We start from the raw sequence: 19607 nt of genomic DNA, 5'->3' as shown, positions 1-19607 counted from the left end.
CTTTTCGAAAATCTGAAGGAAGTTGCTATCCTGTGAGCAAAATTATTGAACCTTTCAGCTTAAATTGCAATCAAAATAACGATTGGAATAACTGAACTAAATATATGAGCCCAGACATTGGTGGGGTGGGTGGTAATGGTTGTCTTTGGGTAGCTGTACTTGTACTGGCAGCAATCTGGGTATAAGAGTTGAAAACATTTCTTTGATTTAAGTCTCTAGGGTCCAGTTGGATTGGCGAAGTGTTTTATTTCATTGATGGATGTGAGCGTTGCTGGCAAGGCCGGCATTTATTGCCCATCCCGAATTGCCCTCGAGAAGGTGGTGGTGAGCCGCCCTCTTGAACTGCTGCAGTCCGTGTGGTGAAGGTACTCCCACAGTGACTTTGTTGTAGCGGTTACAACTGAGAGGCATGCTCGGTCATTTCAGAGGGCAGTTAAGAGTCAACCACATTGCTGTGGGTCTGGAGTCACATGTAGGCCAGACCAGGTAAGAATGGTAGATTTCCTTTTCTAAAGGCCATGAGTGAACCAGATGAGTTTTTACAACAATCCGGTAGTTTCATGGTCACCATTACTGATACCAGCTTTTATATTCCAGATTTATTTAATTAACTGAATTTAAATTCCCCAGCTGCCATGGAGGGATTTGAGCTCACGTCTCTGGATCATTAGTCCAGGCTTCTGGATTACTAGTCCAGTAACATAACCACTATGCGACCATTGTGCTTGCCGTCCTTACCTGTGTATTACTGGACGATAGTTGTTGGTTTATTTTCACCCCCTTGTCCTGGTTAATTTTCTTCTATTTGGAGGTGACTGGAGTATTGGGGGTGGAGGGTTGCGTTAGGTGTGACTCCAATAATAGCCCCCAACCAGGCTGCTTGACATTTTCCCAATTTCAGGTGGAGACCGAACGTCACATCTTTGGACCGGGATATGTCTCATAGGCAAGTCCGCACTCAGCCAATAGCAGGGGCGCGGAGAAGAAGTGACATATATTTTATCCTACATTGCAACAGTGACAACACTTCATAATACTACAGTGGCTGTGAAGGGCTTTGGGGCGTCCTGAAGCCATGATTGGCACTATATAAATGCAAACTTGTTCTTTCTTTTGCAGCCACCGAGGGTAGCGGTGCTCAGCTGTTTAGGGGGAGAGGCAGCGGGGAGAAGTCTTGCTTTCCTGTGAGTAGGACCAGGAAGCATTAGGCTGGGTGGTCTGCTATTGAGAGTCTAGTTATGATCCTTGTATTTTCCCAGGCCCCCATCCAGATTGTCTGAATGTGGGCACGTGACTAAAACATGCGCCGAAGATTGGTGTTGGCAGCAGCCCTCCAGGAAATGTCCAGTGCAGACGTGCACAGAGAGGAAATATTCCCGGGAGGCTGGGGGAGAAGGGTGGGGGTGCAACGCGGGAGGAGAAGGATTAACGGGGCAATCATTTCATGCTGGAGTCTGAGGAGAATTGTTGGGTTCTGGAGCTGGTGGCATTGGTCAGTCTGGTTGAGGGGAAAGTTGTCATCCAATTGATCTAAAGATGTAATCTGACCCTTGTGGAGAAGTCGGCATGGTCTGGAGACCTCCTTCAAGTGTCAGGCTCCAAACGTGGTAAAGGCAACTACTCTTTGCTGTGCTGAACCACATTTTAATAGCACTGAATATTGGTCGATATCTGGGTTCACCTGGTATGTGCAACGTGAATAACCAGGCCTGTTTTGAATAAAGGCGAGAAAGACTTGGATTTATATAGTGCCTTTCATAACATCACAAAGCGCTTCACAACCAACGAAGTACTTTTTGTTTCGAAGTGTAGTCAGTGTTGTAATGTCGGAAGCGCAGCAGCAAATGTGCAAGGTGCACAAACAGCAATGTGATAATGACCAGATAATCTGGTTTTAGTTGGTTGAGGGATAAATATTGGCCTAGGAAACCAAGGACAATTCCCCTGCTCTTATTCGAATAATGCTATGTGATCTCTCGTGACCATCTGAGAGGGCAGAAGGGGCTTCGGTTTAATGTCTCATCTGACAAACGGCGCCTCCGACAGTGCAGCTCTCCCTCAGTACTGCACTGGGGGGGTCAGCCTAGAGTATGCGCTCAAGTCTCTGAAGTGGGGACAAAGATGCTTTGGACCACTAGTTGATATACTTCTTGATCTGATTTGGCCTGCCCTGGTCGGAGAATGTTGGTAGTGGCACTCTACAAGGCAGTCCAGGTTCAACTGAGACACTGGGCTTTAGTCCCCTCTCTTGGATGTGTACCACCCACACTGTGTGACATCCATTTTGGGCAGTCTCATTCCCAGTGGGCCTCACAATGCACAATTTACAAATTAACACCCAGAGAGAGAGAAAAAAAAAATCGGAATTTATAGATTGGCACTGATCATCATTCAGAGTTTCTGTAAATCAGCAAAAAGGGCAAGATATCTCTTCAAAATATTCTGTTATATTTTTTTTAAAAGCCAAGCAACAAAGGGTTAATCGAGCCAACACCCGGGGAGATGGGCAATGAGACAACCCTGGAAACACATCGAGTTTGTAAAATTTATTCCAACATGCTTTTTAAAAAATATCCCCAACTCCTTTACCAACTTTGAAATGTGGCAAAGACAAATAGAATACCTGTGAAAAACATTTCCATTCACAGTACAGATGTGTAGATGTACAATAGGGATCACAGACATCAAATACTGACTTCTAGGTTTTTGTTTGGGGTTTTTTTTGCAGTTTTTTCTTTTCTCCTTTTTTTTTTTAAATGTATTTTTTTTTATTTTACAATGAGCTCTGTGCTTTTTTGTTACCTGCATTTATCTATGGATATACCCCATACAAGTGTTGCAAGGTGCAAGTACTAGAAATTGGTGTTTCAAAATAATTACAGGCAAACTGACCAATGACATCGTAGAACTATACAGATTTACAGTTATCTTTTTTGGAATGTATTGCCATTTTCTTTAACAAAAAATGTATAGAAACTTTTTCTTTCAAACTGACAACAATTTTTTTTTGAAGATTACACACAACCTCTGAAAAGGAGAACAATCAATATTCTTGAAAAATATTAAATTTACCAAGACGGATTTCACGTTAACAGTACAGGAATTAAAGTGGGATTAAGTGCCAAACTGCTGATATCATGCAAGTGTACATTTTAAGATCTTGCGTTCCCCACCCCCCTACCCCCGCCCCTCTGTTATAAAGTCTTCAAGACCGCCAAGTATTTTGGCATCAAATTGATTCCTTTTTTTTTTAAAGAGACAGTATCCCTTTTCACTGGCCCATTTGCAAGCTTGGGTGTGAGGCTTATGTAAATGAAAATAGTGCTCATTTTAAAATGTACCCCCTCTCCTTAGTTTTGAAATAAGTAACATTCAGTGATGTTTTGCATGAATTCATTTGAAAAGTCAGTCAGCTGGCCTTACGTCAGTAACATTGTGCTGCAATGTTTAAACTCACATCAAAGCCTGAATGAGATAGCACGGAATTTCTGTGATTCTGAAACCAGGACTCTGTCTCTTTAAATTTATCACACACAGTGGAACGAGGTTTACCTGGCTGTAACAGAGCACTTTCCAGGCAGAACCATATCGAATACAAAGAAAGATTACGTTTCAGTGCCAAAAGCACTTATTTTACTTAAAAAGGATAACATTTTTAAAGTGAAAAGGGCCATAAGTAGGGAAAAGTGATGTTGGGGGTCGGGAGATTTGATAAGAGAACAAGGACCCCAGGTAAACCTTCAGACCACTGTAGTTTGATGGGGAACTTTTAGGTTTACGGTAGCTAACTAAATTTAAAATAATACTGTGCTTAGCATTTAAGTGCAGCCAAAATGATGGAATGTCATAAGAGCAAATATAAAACTTAAGAACTCTTTCACATCAACTATATTCCACCGGAAAGTGTCTGAAATGCTTCCAAGTGCATTTTACGTACATTACATTTATTTTTAAAATTACATTCAATAGAATTGACCAAAGTATTGCAGACCGCGGACAAAGGAATTTTCTGATGAGACAAGGTACTAAAAAAGATGCTGCTGATAGTGCAGTCAACCATAACAGTCCTCAGCTTCTCCCCCCGCCCGCCCCCCACACCCGAAAAAGGCCACAACATACATCAAAAATAAGAAAACGTAGGAGATTCTCCGAAAGCATCTTTGGAGTTGGGAACTGTGCATCCTACAACTTATTATTAAAAGCTTCTGTGCCTCAAATTTTATGAACATCGCTAGACGAAAAAGACCAAGGTCCATCTAGTTCACCTTCTACCATCCTGGTAGTCGCATGATACGATAATGGAGTTGTTGACTAACCATGGCAATCAATCTCATATCAATTGGTCTACAACAGACCCAGACATGAGGCGAGGAAAACCCCCAGCGATGGGAGAGCTTTGGGAACCACAGGTCCAAAATCTCCTGCTCCTCCCAAGCATGAAGTAGATTATTCATGGGGGTGCTGTCATGGAGGATATGATTTGCAGTTCAGTACACGAATGGTTAATCTGTTGGGTCCGTGTTTGATTAAAAAGCTATATTCCGAAAAAGAAAAAAGGACCTTCACAGTCTGGGTTCTGTGCTGTTGACCCCAGCGCTATGTCGCTACTTAATTGATTTTTGTTGTTGTCTGCAACATTTGAAATTCCGCTTTGTCCAGACTAATGGAAGGTGTTAAATGTGAAAGAATCCTTACCAGGATTGCCTAAGTGCTGAGAGTCAATCATTGCAAAGGGGCAGACACGACCATGGTCAAAATAAAGCAATCTTTTTTTAAAGTTGTCATTTCTGCTTAAGAAGCTGTAAAAAGCGCACAGAGAGACCACCAGGATGCTGGGAAAAATGTAGCCATTTATAAACAATTAAATACAGAATACAATAAATATGCCTCATAGAATTATTTCTGTACACAGGAGCAGTTTACATTTTATCAATATAAAAATAAGTCTTCAGTGCATCATCACACCAATGTTTTTTTTCCCTTTAGTTTCACATCATTCGACTCAAGGTAATCTCAAATGAAAAAAAAAGACAGCTACTATGAATCGATTACATAGCTCTTAAAAATATTCACAGCCTCAATAATTGTTTTTCTCCCCTTCCCCTGTCCTCTTATACATTTGGAGCCACAAAATAAAAGAGAAAGGCACAAGTAACTGTGTACGTTTAAATAATACTGGACTCGGACAAGTTTAAACAGGAATCTTCTGACGGTTTTGGTCATGTTTACAAATATATATATAAGTGAATGTTTTGTTCGAACAACATTCGTGAGTATGCTGAAGGAAAACTAGTGTTGACAAATGCCCGTTGCATTTCTTCAAAGGTGAATCTGCATGGCTGTGGTTGCTATGAACTTCCTGTCTCATTGTCCTTTTTTGTATCAAGGGACGAGAAGCCTTCACCCTTAGATTCCGGGCTGCTCCCCCTTTGTGTTCTAACTGGGTGACACTGTCCACTTGAAGTAGTCCTGCCAGCACCGGTTGGGAAAGAGTGGGAAGGGCTCAAAGACTCTGAGGAGCTACTACTGCTGCTTCCGTGTAAAGGGCGCGTGGTGGCTAAAGTGCGGGCCGTCTCGTAGTAGGTGTCCGAACACTCAAACTGCTTCTTGCTTAAATCCTTCGAGGTTCCTTCCCCACTTGTCGAAGGCTTTGGAGAGTGCTCGTGGCTGGTGCTGGGGCTGTCCAGTCTGGCTGAGCCAGCATCTTGCCCCGAGCGGCTCAAAGCAGAGATAGTGCTGGGTTCAGAATAAATTGGTACCCTGTATTCCTCCTGTTTGTATGCTGCTTCTTCTTCTAACTCAACAGTCTCTGTCCTCCGTAAAGTGACACTATGTTTACTACCTCTAGTAAGAGAAGGTGCCGTCATAACATGGGCGGTGGGAGCTGAAGGTAGCTGTAAAGGCAAAGGTTTGGAAGTCGTTGTTTCGGCTGATTTGGGCCCAAGCAAAACCTCCTCTTCTAAATGTACTGTGGCCTCCGTCCTACTTGTACTATACGGACCGGCCGCAGTTAGGTTTACAGGAAACCCTGACTGTAGAGAGACGATTGGAGAAGGCATCAAGCCCGAATGATAGCCTGGCCTTGACTGAACCATCTGAATTCCACCGATTGGAATCATGGGATAGGGTGTCCTAACCAGCTGCTGTGAGTGCAGAGGAAGGTGACTGAAAACATAATCTTGTGCGGTCCCAGTCAGCCCACCATAACCTTGTCCTTCCAGTGCAGTCTGAGTATTCCTCGAAGAGCAAAAATGCAAGGCTTGGGACGGTGTACTTGGCTCATCATACATGCTGTGGTATCCCATTCTAGACATCTTCTGCACAACAGAGAAGGAAGGGGAGGTTATACATCTTTCTGTGTTGACAGTAACGCTATTGTCACATATTGAGGTAAACCCAATAAAGCAGAAAAATCATTTATGGCATTTAACAAAATGTGCAAGTTCAAAAAGACATTCAGCACTCAAGTTACTGTTATGGCAAACTTCTTACAATGCTTTTATCACTGTTCTCTGTGCTCCTCCAAATCTGGCCACTTGCGCATCCCTGATTTTTATCGCTGCACCATTGGCGACTATGCCTTCAGCTGCCTGGGCCCGAAGCTCTGGAATTCCCTCCCTGAACCACTCTGCCTCTCTTTCCTCCTTTAAGACGCTCCTTAAAACCTACCTCTCTGACCAAATTTTTGCTCGCCTGTCCCAATATCGCTTTATGTGGCTCGGTGTTAAATTTCTGTTTTGATAACATTCCTAGAAAGCGCCTTGCGACATCTTACACGTTAAAAGTGCAATATAAATGCACATTATTGTAGTTGATTGAGTCTTTAAAATGAATGTAAGTTTAAATGTTTGGTTGTTGAATTACACCCAATTCATGGAAATGTCATTCACAGATATGTTGATGGAGTTAGATGAAGAGGGGTGGGAGGAGGCTCGTGTGGAGCATAAACACCGGCATGGAGCAGTCGGGCTGAATGGCCTGTTTCTGTGCTGCAAATACTAGCATTGCTACGTGCAATGTATGCAGCTGTGAGCATGTTCACAGGTTTGTAGTGCTAGTGCCCTCAATTTCTGGCTGCACTTCAGTCCCACATTCCTGATCTTTGGGCACCCTGTGCGGAGGGGAGTGGGTAGGTCCGAGAGCCTCCTCGTAGGACTGCTCCTGGGCACGGCCAAGGGTGCCATCAGCCGGTCCAGGCAGCGGGCGGTCGAGGGGGTTGCTCAGCCCGACTGCCTGCCTCTCTCCCTGCTTACATCCGGGCCAGGGTGTCCCTAGAGATGGAGCACGCGGTGTCCACCGGTACGCTTGCGCCTTCCGCGAGAGGTGGGCGCCGGAGGGACTGGAGTGCATTATCACCCCCAGCAACCAAATTTTTATTTGATTTTATATATTTTAAAGTTTAATTTGCTTTATTGCTGGGTTTTTAGTGTCCCCCTCCCCTTTTATAGAGGGCACTTGTAAAATATATAATTTTAATGCCCCCCAAAAAATAAAAAAAAAAACACAAAAAAACATAAAAAATACCAAAAAAAAACATTAAATAAGAGGGCAGTTAAAAGTGTCTGGAGTGTCCCCCCAGATCGGGGGGGCACTTGATCTAATGTTTATTTTGTTTCCCCCCCCCCAAAAGAGTTGTAGTGCTAGTGCATTGTGAGTGGCTTAGCCAGTCACGTGATGTTAACAAATCTCAATAAAACCCCAGTCAGTTGGATCTAGGTCATCCACGATGAGGTATGCAGTTGTGAGCCTAGTGGATGAACTGGTAATGTGCAGTGTGATTGTTAAACCTTTGTTAATAAACCAACTAGTTCGTAACAGCAATGTGTTGCGATGAATTCTTAAGCAAAGAACCCATGAAGCAAGGGAATGAAGCACTTTTCCATTCTGAGAGACCATTGTCATCGTCTTGACTCCTAGATCAGATACAACATAGCCTGATATGAGTAAAGCTTCCTCTACACAGCCCCAATAATGTACTGCTGCCCAGCCTCTGCAAAGTGACCATACTGCAGCATTGCAATGCTCTTCTGTCCCTGCGGCAACTAGCTTGTGGGAACTGTGAGCTATATTAAGTGTTTAATGCCGAGCTATGGGCAATTTGGTGAAAAAAATGAGAGAGAAATGGACCAAGAAAGAATGAGAAAAAGGAGGGGAGACAGAGGAAAAGAAGGAAAAGACACGAGAAAAAGGAAAAAGAGAAAGACACAGAGATGCGCACGCAGACACACAGTTTAGAACTTAATTGGGGCAAGGGAGAACAAGAATCTGCATCAGAGCGACCACCTCACACATCTATTAGTAGAGTGGAACTCGCCAAAAGACCAGAAAAAGTCCGCATCTGACTCCAGCGCAGACCGGGGAAAAGAGTAGAAAAATAATTTAAGGAAGAGGCTCGTCTGTTCCCAGAAAATGAGCGCTGCATGGGTCACAGTTAATCTGGGTTGTCGATGAAACAGTGGAAACACAGCTTAGAATTACACCAAGGTGGTAGAGGCCAAGGGTACAGCGGTGTAGGGGTTAATATTACTGGACTAACAATCCAGAGAACTGAATTTAAATTCCCACTATAGCTTTGAGAATTTGAATATGGAAATAAAAAGCTGGCTATTAGCAAAAGTGACCATAAAACTGTCAGATTATGGTAAACACCCAACCGGTTTGCTAATGTCCTTTAGGGCGAAGAAACTGATATATGACTCCAGTGGTTGACTCTTAACTTCCCAATGAGGTGGCCTCGCAAGCGACTCCGTTGTATCAATGACAACGCAGTGGGTCAAGAGGAATGTCTACCATCACTTCTCAGGGCAATTAGAGATGGGCAATAAATGCCAGCCTTGCCAGTGATCGCAAGAATGATTAGGTGATTGCATAGTCTGATGAATTTAATATGCCAGATTTTTAAAACACCTTGATTGTTCAGAAAAAGAATTCCACAGCCAAACTAGAGATGCCCGGCACTACTAAAGGTTAAGCTGTTCTTCAGCACTGCGAAAACCCCCCTGCCCGGCTAAAACATTGTAAAGAACCTTTATCTTGCTTACCAGTTTAACTTCAGATTGCTCCAGCTCTTTGCTAGACATCCTTGGAGGTAGACCCAATGAAGATGAGCCACTGTGCTGTGCAAGGGAAGAGGAGCCTTGGGTGCTCTGCCAAATTGGTGTCCGGCTTCTGCTTGGCGACTCGTCTTTCACTGGGGACAAGTGTCTTAGAGGTGATTCTTTTCTCACTGGTGACAATTGACTCCTTGGAGAGACGTCTCTTGCTGGAGACAGGTATCTTGTCGACAACATTTTTATACCTGGTGACAAAGTTCTCCCAGGTGACACTTCTCTTTCTGGTGACAAGTGCGTTCTAGGTGAAACTCTCCCAGGTGACACTTCTATCCTAGGCGATAAGCATCTCTTAGGTGACACCTCTCTTCCCGGAGACAAATGTCTCCTTGGTGATATACCTCTTCCTGGTGACAGGCATCTCCTGGGTGATAATTCCCTACCTGGTGAGAAATGTTTCCGAGGCGACATCTCTTTTCTTGGGGGCAAATGCTCTTGAAGTGATGCCTCTCTCTCTGGCGATGAGTGACTTCCAGATGGGATGTCCCCTCCTGGGCACAAAAGACTACCAGGTGATGACTCTCTCTTTGGCGACCATGGCCTTCTAGGTAATGTATCCCTTGATGGTGAAATATCTGCACTTAGCGAAGTCTGCCTTTTCATCATAGGATCTCCTTGCATCAATAAAAAATGCTCCGTAGACGTCAATAATGGCATCAGAATGCTTCCTTCAAGTTGTGCCTGTGAGCTGCCGTGACACACAGGAACCATAGCCGACTCTGAGGATTTCATTAGCTGTGTGGCTTGAAGTTGAGATGATGACACTGGGTAACTCATCAATGAATACTGACTGGTTAAAGTATATCCCTGCTTTGAGATGGTCTCGAATGATGAGACTGTGGTTTCCCCTCTGGATGATGTTGAAGCAGTCCCAGCTGTTTGAGGACTGGTACTTGCAATCTCCAAAGACTTCAAAAATGGCTCCTCTTCTTCCTCCTCTTCATCATCATCATCATTGTCATCATCGTCATCTGATTCCTCAACATCTGAAAACTGATGTTCTTCTGCTAAGTCTGTGCCCTCACTTTCTTCCGCTTTCTTCAACTTTTCTTCACTGGTTCCTAAATCAGAAAAGTTGGGAAATAATTAGCATCAAAGAATATGAACATTTCCTTGATTCCCTTGTATTGGTAGAGATTCACACACTCACCCCTTTCATAAAAACAAGCAAAAGCAAAAATACTCAAAGCACCCAGGTATCTTTCATTTTAGAAGTGACAGATCAGGACCTGCACCAGTTTCTTTTTATTCGTTTCTGGGATGTGGGCATCGCTGGCAAGGTCAGCATTTATTGCCTATCCCTAATTGCCCTTGAGGAAATGGTGGTGAGCATTCTTCTTGAACCGCTGCAGTGCGTGTGGTGAAGGTACTCCCACAGTGCTGTTAGGGAGGGAGTTCCAGAATTTTGACCCAGCGACGATGAAGGAACGCCGATATATTTCCAAGTCGGGTTGGTGTGTGACTTGGAGGGGAATGTGGAGGTGGTGGTGTTCTCATACACCTGCTACCATTGCCATTCTAGGTGGTAGAGGTCATGGGTTTGGGAGTTGCTGCCGAAGAAGCCTTGGTGAGTGCCTGCAGTGCATTTTGTAGATGGTACACACTGCAGCCACGGTGCGCCGGTGATGGAGGGAGTGAATGTTTAAGGTGGTGGATGGGGTGCCGATCAAGTGGGCTGCTTTATCCTTTTAGAAGCATGCGTGCCAATACTAGCAGGAGGTCCATTGGGACTGTGTCAATATTTGCAGGGGATTTCACCCCCCACCCTGATACCCTTGCCATTCTAGGTGGTAGAGGTCACAGGCTTGGGAGCTGCTCTCCTCCCCTCTCCCCATCGCTATCTGGAAACCATTGCTCTTTATAGAATTAATTAGGACAGAAAGTTAAAATAAGTACAGTCTAAGCATTACAGAAATCTCGCACTGAAATTAGACCCAACCTCTGAGTTCTACCAAACAATCACTCATGCCTCTAATGTGTCTTCTGCGACCTGTGATGGCATTCTAAAACATGGCCAGCAATTTACTGCAGCACCTCTGTGTGAATACTGGCAACGATTTTACAATGTCCAGCTTCCAAGAGAAAATATAATCTGCTTTTCGGTGGTATTCTCTGGCTGGACATGGGACCTCAAAGGCAGTGAGTGTGCATTGCAATTTGTGCGGGCAAAAAATCTAACCCCAAGTCGCTACTGTAACTTTCAGTCAGATCACTGTAAATCTGGTAATATTATATCCCCAGTGTTGCTTCCAAGAAAAGTGAATAAAAGATCAGGTCAAGTGATGAAAGGACATTTTTTTTTAAAAGCGAAGCCCATATGTATATATATAATATATATATTTTAACTAATAAAGATTACACAAGACACTGACAGAAAGCAGAACAGCTCAGGAAGAGCCAGATACATTCCAAAGTCAGGTTGCTTGTCCAAAAGCAACAAACATTTTTTCTGTCACGTCATGAATCAATGTCCTTCCAAGCCCTCCTTTCTGCTGTCGTTTCAAACACACAATCGGAAACTCGCAGTCTCATACCATCCCTCCGTACACAAACGTCTATTTATAACTCTCAATGTCAGAGCACTTTACCAGAATATTTGGGTTAGCGCTGCAGACACTTCTTACTCAAGAAGCTCGGCATCATTCAGGGCAAAGCAGCCCGCTTAATTGGCACTCCATCGACCACCTTAAACATTCACTCCCTCCACCACCGGCACACCGTAGCTGCAATGTGTACCATCTACAGGATGCACTGCAGCAATCGCCAAGGCTTCTTCAACAGCACCTTCCAAAGCTGCCACCTCTACCACCTAGAAGGACAAGGGCAGCAGACGCATGGGAAGACCACCACCTCCAAGTTCCCCTCCAAGTCACACATCATCCTGACTTGGAAATATATCGCCGTTCCTTCATTGTTGCTGGGTCAAATTCCTGGAACTTCCTCCCTAACAGCACAGTGGGAGTACCTTCACTTCACAGACTGAGGAGGTTCAAGAAGGCGGTTCACCACCACCTTCTCAAGGGCAATTAGAGATGGCTTGCCAGCGACGTCCAGATCCTGAGAATTAATGAATACATTTTAAAAAACAGGTCCATGCCGGTGTTTATACACCCGACGAGCCTCTGCCCACCCTTCTTCATCGAACCCTATCAGCATTTCCTTCTCTTTCTTTCTCCCTCATGTGTTTATCTGGCTTCCCCTTAAATGCATGTGCTATTTGCCTCAACTACTCCATGTGGTGGCGAGTTCCACATTCTAATCACTTTCTGTAAAAGAAGTTTCTCCTAAATTCCCAAGTGCAGTTATCAGTGACAATCTTATATTATGGCCCCTAAATATTGCGGTTAAATTTAACTTTTAACTTTTGGTGGGTGTGTGAAACTTTGGTAGAACAATAGTTAATGCATCATTGTGAAATAGGAACAGGAGTAGGCTGTTCAGCCCCTTGAGCCCATTCCGCATTCAATTAGAAGACTGATCTGTCCCTGAACCCCAGTTACCCGCCTTTGCTCCATATCCCTTGATATCTTTACCCAATAAAAATATGTCGATCTCCCTCTTGAAAATTGCAAATGACCCAGTATCCACAGTTTTTTTTTTAAGAGGAGGAAATTTCAGATTATCACTACTCTTTGTGTGAAGAAGTGCTTCTTGATCTCAATCCTGAACGGCCTAACTCTAACTTTAAGATTATGACAGCATCGGGGCATTAAGGGGTCGGGGGCGATGAGGGGTTACCACGCACGGCGATGATGTCATCGCCAGTTGTGCGACAGTTCGGGGCGCTAACCGCAAGGCGCGCCGCCGCCATGGAAGAGCCTCCGCAAACTCCCGGGCAATTTCCCGAGAGGTGGTAGCACTCCCCCTCCCCCCCGGGCAGTAACTGCCCCCCGGATGCGCTGACGTGGTTATAAAACAGGACAATTTCATCCCAATAATCTTAAAATTAGAGTTAGGCCGTTCAGGATTGAGATCAAGAAGCACTTTTTCACACAAAGAGTTGTGGGAATCTGAAATTGCCTCCTCTTTAAAAAAAAAACTGTGGATGCTGGGTCAGTTGCAATTTTCAAGAAGTGAGATCGACATATTTTTATTCGGGGCCACGAGGCTGGCGGACATCCGATCTCGGAGCGCTGATTAAAGGGGAGGGCGTCAGCGCCCTGTGCCGCCATCTTTTTTTGTCGTCCACCGCTCGGATCGGCTCGACGATGGTGGCCCTAGTGTGGTCGTGCAGCCTGGCGCTCTGTCTTGGGTGCTGGACTGCTGGCCCGGTCCCACACTGCCCTGGTGGCCCAGTGGAGGCCATCAGAAGCCGTGCAGAGTGCGCAACGGCCCTCCCTTTAATCGAAGGAGAGGGACGTTGAAGGGTGTTAGCGTTTTGCCTGGTTGCGCCCCAGGACCTGCCCCCAAAGGAAGTGGAGTGCCGGACATTGGGCTCTGCTTCCTTAAGCCCAATTCCCCAATCGGGCGGGGGGGAGGGGGGGGGCGGGGAAATTTTTGCCCCCTATTTCTCCTCGTCATGGATTCCCTCACCAGATGAAACAATTTATTTGTATTTTCCCTACCGAATCCTTTTAACATTCTAAACACCTCGATTAGGTCCCACCCTCGATCTTCTAGACTCAAAGGAATACAAGCTAAGTTGATGCAACCTGTCCTAATAATTCTGGTGAATCCAAGGCCACTATATCCTTCCTGAATGGAATATTGCAGATGTGGTCTGACCAGGGCTCTGTACAACTGAAGCTTAGCTTCCCCCCATCTGCATTCCAGCCTCCTGGAGATAAAGGACAACATTCATTGAGCCTTTTTGACCTGCCCATTAGCTTTTAGTGATGTGTATACATGGGCACCCAAGGCCCTTTGCTCCTCCATGGTTCCTCGGGGCCGAAATTGCCCCTCCCGATAAGGCCTCTGACCGCCTGAAAGCGGTGGCCACGGGGCGGCACGGAATGGCCGCCGACTCTCTGTGGAGGGGCTGCCATTTTAGAAATTGCCCTTCCTCAGGAGCGGAGCGGTATCTGGGACCGCGCCGCCTGTTTTCCCTCCACGGCGCACATGCGCCGACCTATTTCCGACTGGCGGGGACCCCCTCGCGAAATTGCCCCGTGGGAGAGGCCCCGCCGCAGGCCGATGCCCCCGCCATGTTATTTTTTGTTTTGTCAGCTGACTGGCAGGTCGGCCCGACAATTATGCCCCCCGCCCCCCGGGTTCGGCCGGGCCACCAACAGGCAGCCTAGCGCCCCCTCTTGGGTGCCAGGCTGCTGGTCCGGCCGAAACCCTCCCATTGGACCGAACTAAAATAGCTGCAGAGTTCGCAGCGGCCCTCCCCTTTAACTGAAGGCACGCCCGCGTCGCGCTGACCTCATCAGTGGCGCGCTGACCTCATCAGTGGCGCGCTGATGACTGATTGGGGCGGCAGACCCGCTGCGAGGTCACTTTCGCCCCGCACCCGACCGGAACACCACGCCACGGAGAAAAAAACCCCAAAGTGCTGAATTACTCCGGTATCACCGTCCCATGGACTGGGGTGGAGAAAAACTTTAAAAAACAGTAGGTGTGTCCCTTTTCGGGCGGAGGGCAATGTCTACCCCTTGTCTCTTGCCATTAAGAAAACGTTCCGATTTTTCTTTCTTGAATCCAAAGTGGATGACATTGCACTTGCAAATCCCTTTACGTGCCAGTGTAACACAGTCCTTAACCCGTTTGAACTCACTGCATTATATTAGCCTGCGAGGGAATTTGACCAGATTCTGTGCACTGCCAGAGGAGAAGAACTGACAACAGGGCGATGAAATTCATTTCAGAAACTCCCCCGAGCTATGACACCTCCCCTCACAGCGACGTGCATTCTCATTGTCTGCTGGCACCCAAGATCGACCCGCTGATTTCCTGAACCACTTCTACCACACGGCCACCTCTGACGGACGAAGCTGCCTTTCCAGGACTGCGTGGCCCTCTGGCTTCAAGCCCTGTGTCACAGCACAAAAGTTCAGAAGCTCCGGAAAGAAGCTTTTGTTTCCGACTGTCTGGAAATTCAATCCAATTTACAATTCAGTGCAGCTTGGGACTGGTGGCCCAGCAAACCCTCTCACTGGACGGCTTCCCACTCCAGCTGAGTTTCAGAAACCAGTGTATTGTCACGTTCGAGTTTTTAACCACTCGAATGGTAAGACACTGGGTATACTGCACCCTTGAACTGTTACAGTAGTGTATAACATCTCTGTGATCACCCTTGCACTGTTTCACTAGTGTATGTATTCCCTGTGATCACCCGTGCACTTTCACTAGTGTATGTATTCTCTGTGATCACCCGTGCACTTTCACTAGTGTATGTATTCTCTGTGATCACCCGTGCACTTTCACTAGTGTATGTATTCTCTGTGATCACCCGTACATTGTTTCACTAGTGTATGTATTCCCTGTGATCACCCGTGCACTGTTTCACTAGTGTATGTATTCTCTGTGATCACCCGTACATTGTTTCACTAGTGTATGTATTCCCTGTGATCACCCGTGCACTGTTTCACTAGTGTATGTATTCCCTGTGATCACCCGTACATTGTTTCACTAGTGTATGTATTCTCTGTGATCACCCGTGCACTGTTTCACTAGTGTATGTATTCCCTGTGATCACCCGTGCACTTTCACTAGTGTATGTATTCTCTGTGATCACCCGTGCACTTTCACTAGTGTATGTATTCTCTGTGATCACCCGTGCATTGTTTCACTAGTGTATGTATTCCCTGTGATCACCCGTGCACTTTCACTAGTGTATGTATTCTCTGTGATCACCCGTACATTGTTTCACTAGTGTATGTATTCCCTGTGATCACCCGTGCACTGTTTCACTAGTGTATGTATTCCCTGTGATCACCCGTGCATTGTTTCACTAGTGTATGTATTCCCTGTGATCACCCGTGCACTGTTTCACTAGTGTATGTATTCCCTGTGATCACCCGTGCACTGTTTCACTAGTGTATGTATTCCCTGTGATCACCCGTGCACTGTTTCACTAGTGTATGTATTCCCTGTGATCACCCGTGCACTGTTTCACTAGTGTATGTATTCTCTGTGATCACCCGTACATTGTTTCACTAGTGTATGTATTCCCTGTGATCACCCGTGCACTGTTTCACTAGTGTATGTATTCCCTGTGATCACCCGTGCACTGTTTCACTAGTGTATGTATTCCCTGTGATCACCCGTGCACTGTTTCACTAGTGTATGTATTCTCTGTGATCACCCGTGCACTGTTTCACTAGTGTATGTATTCTCTGTGATCACCCGTGCATTGTTTCACTAGTGTATGTATTCCCTGTGATCACCCGTGCACTGTTTCACTAGTGTATGTATTCTCTGTGATCACCCGTGCACTGTTTCACTAGTGTATGTATTCTCTGTGATCACCCGTGCATTGTTTCACTAGTGTATGTATTCCCTGTGATCACCCGTGCACTGTTTCACTAGTGTATGTATTCTCTGTGATCACCCGTGCACTGTTTCACTAGTGTATGTATTCTCTGTGATCACCCGTGCACTGTTTCACTAGTGTATGTATTCTCTGTGATCACCCGTGCACTTTCACTAGTGTATGTATTCTCTGTGATCACCCGTACATTGTTTCACTAGTGTATGTATTCCCTGTGATCACCCGTACATTGTTTCACTAGTGTATGTATTCCCTGTGATCACCCATGCACTTTCACTAGTGTATGTATTCTCTGTGATCACCCGTACATTGTTTCACTAGTGTATGTATTCCCTGTGATCACCCGTACATTGTTTCACTAGTGTATGTATTCCCTGTGATCACCCGTGCACTGTTTCACTAGTGTATGTATTCTCTGTGATCACCCGTGCACTGTTTCACTAGTGTATGTATTCCCTGTGATCACCCGTACATTGTTTCACTAGTGTATGTATTCTCTGTGATCACCCGTGCACTGTTTCACTAGTGTATGTATTCCCTGTGATCACCCGTACATTGTTTCACTAGTGTATGTATTCTCTGTGATCACCCGTGCACTGTTTCACTAGTGTATGTATTCTCTGTGATCACCCGTGCACTGTTTCACTAGTGTATGTATTCCCTGTGATCACCCGTGCACTGTTTCACTAGTGTATGTATTCTCTGTGATCACCCGTGCACTGTTTCACTAGTGTATGTATTCCCTGTGATCACCCGTGCACTGTTTCACTAGTGTATGTATTCCCTGTGATCACCCGTGCACTTTCACTAGTGTATGTATTCTCTGTGATCACCCGTGCACTTTCACTAGTGTATGTATTCCCTGTGATCACCCGTGCACTGTTTCACTAGTGTATGTATTCCCTGTGATCACCCGTACATTGTTTCACTAGTGTATGTATTCCCTGTGATCACCCGTACATTGTTTCACTAGTGTATGTATTCCCTGTGATCACCCGTGCATTGTTTCACTAGTGTATGTATTCTCTGTGATCACCCGTGCATTGTTTCACCAGTGTATGTATTCTCTGTGATCACCCGTGCACTGTTTCACTAGTGTATGTATTCTCTGTGATCACCCGTGCACTGTTTCACTAGTGTATGTATTCCCTGTGATCACCCGTGCACTGTTTCACTAGTGTATGTATTCTCTGTGATCACCCGTGCACTGTTTCACTAGTGTATGTATTCCCTGTGATCACCCGTGCACTTTCACTAGTGTATGTATTCCCTGTGATCACCCGTGCACTGTTTCACTAGTGTATGTATTCCCTGTGATCACCCGTGCACTGTTTCACTAGTGTATGTATTCCCTGTGATCACCCGTACATTGTTTCACTAGTGTATGTATTCCCTGTGATCACCCGTGCATTGTTTCACTATAGCTGAACCCGCCGCCCCCAGCAGCCTAAACCTCTTTACCCAGAGAATGGTGAGAATGTGGAACTTGCTATCACAGGGAGTGGTTGAGACGAATAGCAGAGATGCATTTAAGGGGAAGCTGGATAAACACATGAGGGAGAAAGGAATAGAAGGATATGCTGATAGGGTGCGATAAAGTAGGGTTGAGGAGACTTGTGTGGAACATAAATGCAGGCATGGACCAGTTGGGCCGAATGCTCTGTTTCTGCGGTGTACATTCTATTTAATTCTGTGATATCGCTGTGATCACTGACAGGTCGTGTGTGCTCACTAATGACTGACTGAGGCGCAGACCACTCGAAATCCTACCCCCATGATGTTGGCTAACAAAAGGCCCCATTTATTCTTGTCCCGTCGGTAACAGTATCGTGCTCCTGAGAATAACTACTCGATTCTTTCAATGTACATTCCTCAGGCTCAGGCTAACCCACCTTCCCACAGCTGCCCGGTGTAGTCATTCCGGGTGCGAGTGTCCAATTCTGCTTATCCGCAGCCACAGAAATGAAAACATTTAACAGCGAAACACTAACCTTGTCCACACAGCGCTCCTGTTAACGGGCCCAATACACTCAGTGATCCAAGGTGCTTTTTAAATCAACACAGCCTAGCCTCGCCCCTTCCCTATCTCGGTAATCTCCTCCAACCCTACGACTCTCCGAGAACTCTGCGTTGCTCCAATTCTGGCCTCGTGTGTGTCCCCCACTCCCTTGGGCCCCACAACTGGCTGCCGTGCCTTCAGCCATCTAGGCTCTGAGTTCTGGATTCCCCTTCTTAAACCTCTCCGCCTCTCTCTCCTCCTTTAAGGCACTCCTTAAAACCTACCTCTTTGTCACCTGTCCTAGTATCTCTTTATGTGGCTCGGTGTTAAATTGTATCTGATAACGCTCCTGTCTGTGAAGTGCCTTGGGACGTTTTACTATATTAAAGACGCTATATAAATGCAAGTTGTTGTTGTTGATCTAAACCTGAACCTAGCCTTTTTAAATCTGTGCCTACACTCAATTTTGTCCCCTGCTCTCCCGGAGGCAGTGAATCTGCAGGATAGGGTGGATCCACAGATGCTCCTTCAGCCCCTCCGGTTCCTTGCCCAAGCACACGCGATCTAGACATTCGAGTGCAGGTGTGCATCGCAATCGGGGCTGATGCTGTCCATACATGTGGCACTTCCCATCCTGGCACAACGGGCAATGGCACTAATGGTAGCACCATAAGTTGGCCCTGATTGAAAGTACCAACATCAGCACAGATCGTGGTACTTGGGGGCCGTCTGGCTGAGTGTAACGACAATGTTCTCAAGCACTTGGCTACAGGGGGAGCTGGAGAATCAATCTTACATTTTATTGCAGTCTGATGATCCTAGTTTCAGGGCAGTTGAAATATATAGATGGGTATGACTGCTTTAGTAGTTACCGTATAATTACCCTTAACTATGATAAGAACAGCTGCTAACTATATTTGGTGTCAGTTCTAGCTCTTTCGCGACCTCAGGAAATCCCAAAGCTCTTGACAGCCAAATAAGTACTTTTTGGGAGTGTTGTCACTGTTGTAATGTAGAGAAATGTGGCGGCCAAAGCGCGTACAGCAAGATCCCACAAACACCAATG

At 45.7% G+C, this 19607-nt stretch overlaps 1 protein-coding gene across 1 annotated transcript in view; it reads right to left on the bottom strand.

The window, feature by feature from the left end:
- Positions 1–4858: 4858 nt before the first annotated feature.
- Positions 4859–19607, bottom strand: part of LOC139279766 (transcription factor HIVEP3-like) — a 71700-nt gene continuing 56951 nt past the window's right edge. Inside the window, exons 5-6 of the mRNA XM_070898970.1 lie at positions 9042–10171; positions 4859–6317 (exon numbers count right to left, since the gene is read on the bottom strand). Of these exons, the coding sequence (XP_070755071.1) occupies positions 5349–6317; positions 9042–10171 (2099 nt within the window). The 3' untranslated portion in view covers positions 4859–5348. The remainder of the gene's footprint in view (positions 6318–9041; positions 10172–19607) is intronic.

This window comes from Pristiophorus japonicus, chromosome 14 (genome assembly GCF_044704955.1).
Source record: "Pristiophorus japonicus isolate sPriJap1 chromosome 14, sPriJap1.hap1, whole genome shotgun sequence".
Classification (NCBI taxonomy): domain Eukaryota; kingdom Metazoa; phylum Chordata; class Chondrichthyes; family Pristiophoridae; genus Pristiophorus; species Pristiophorus japonicus.
The sequence above is the reverse complement of the archived record's forward strand: the minus strand, read 5'-3'. Positions and strand labels throughout refer to the sequence as shown.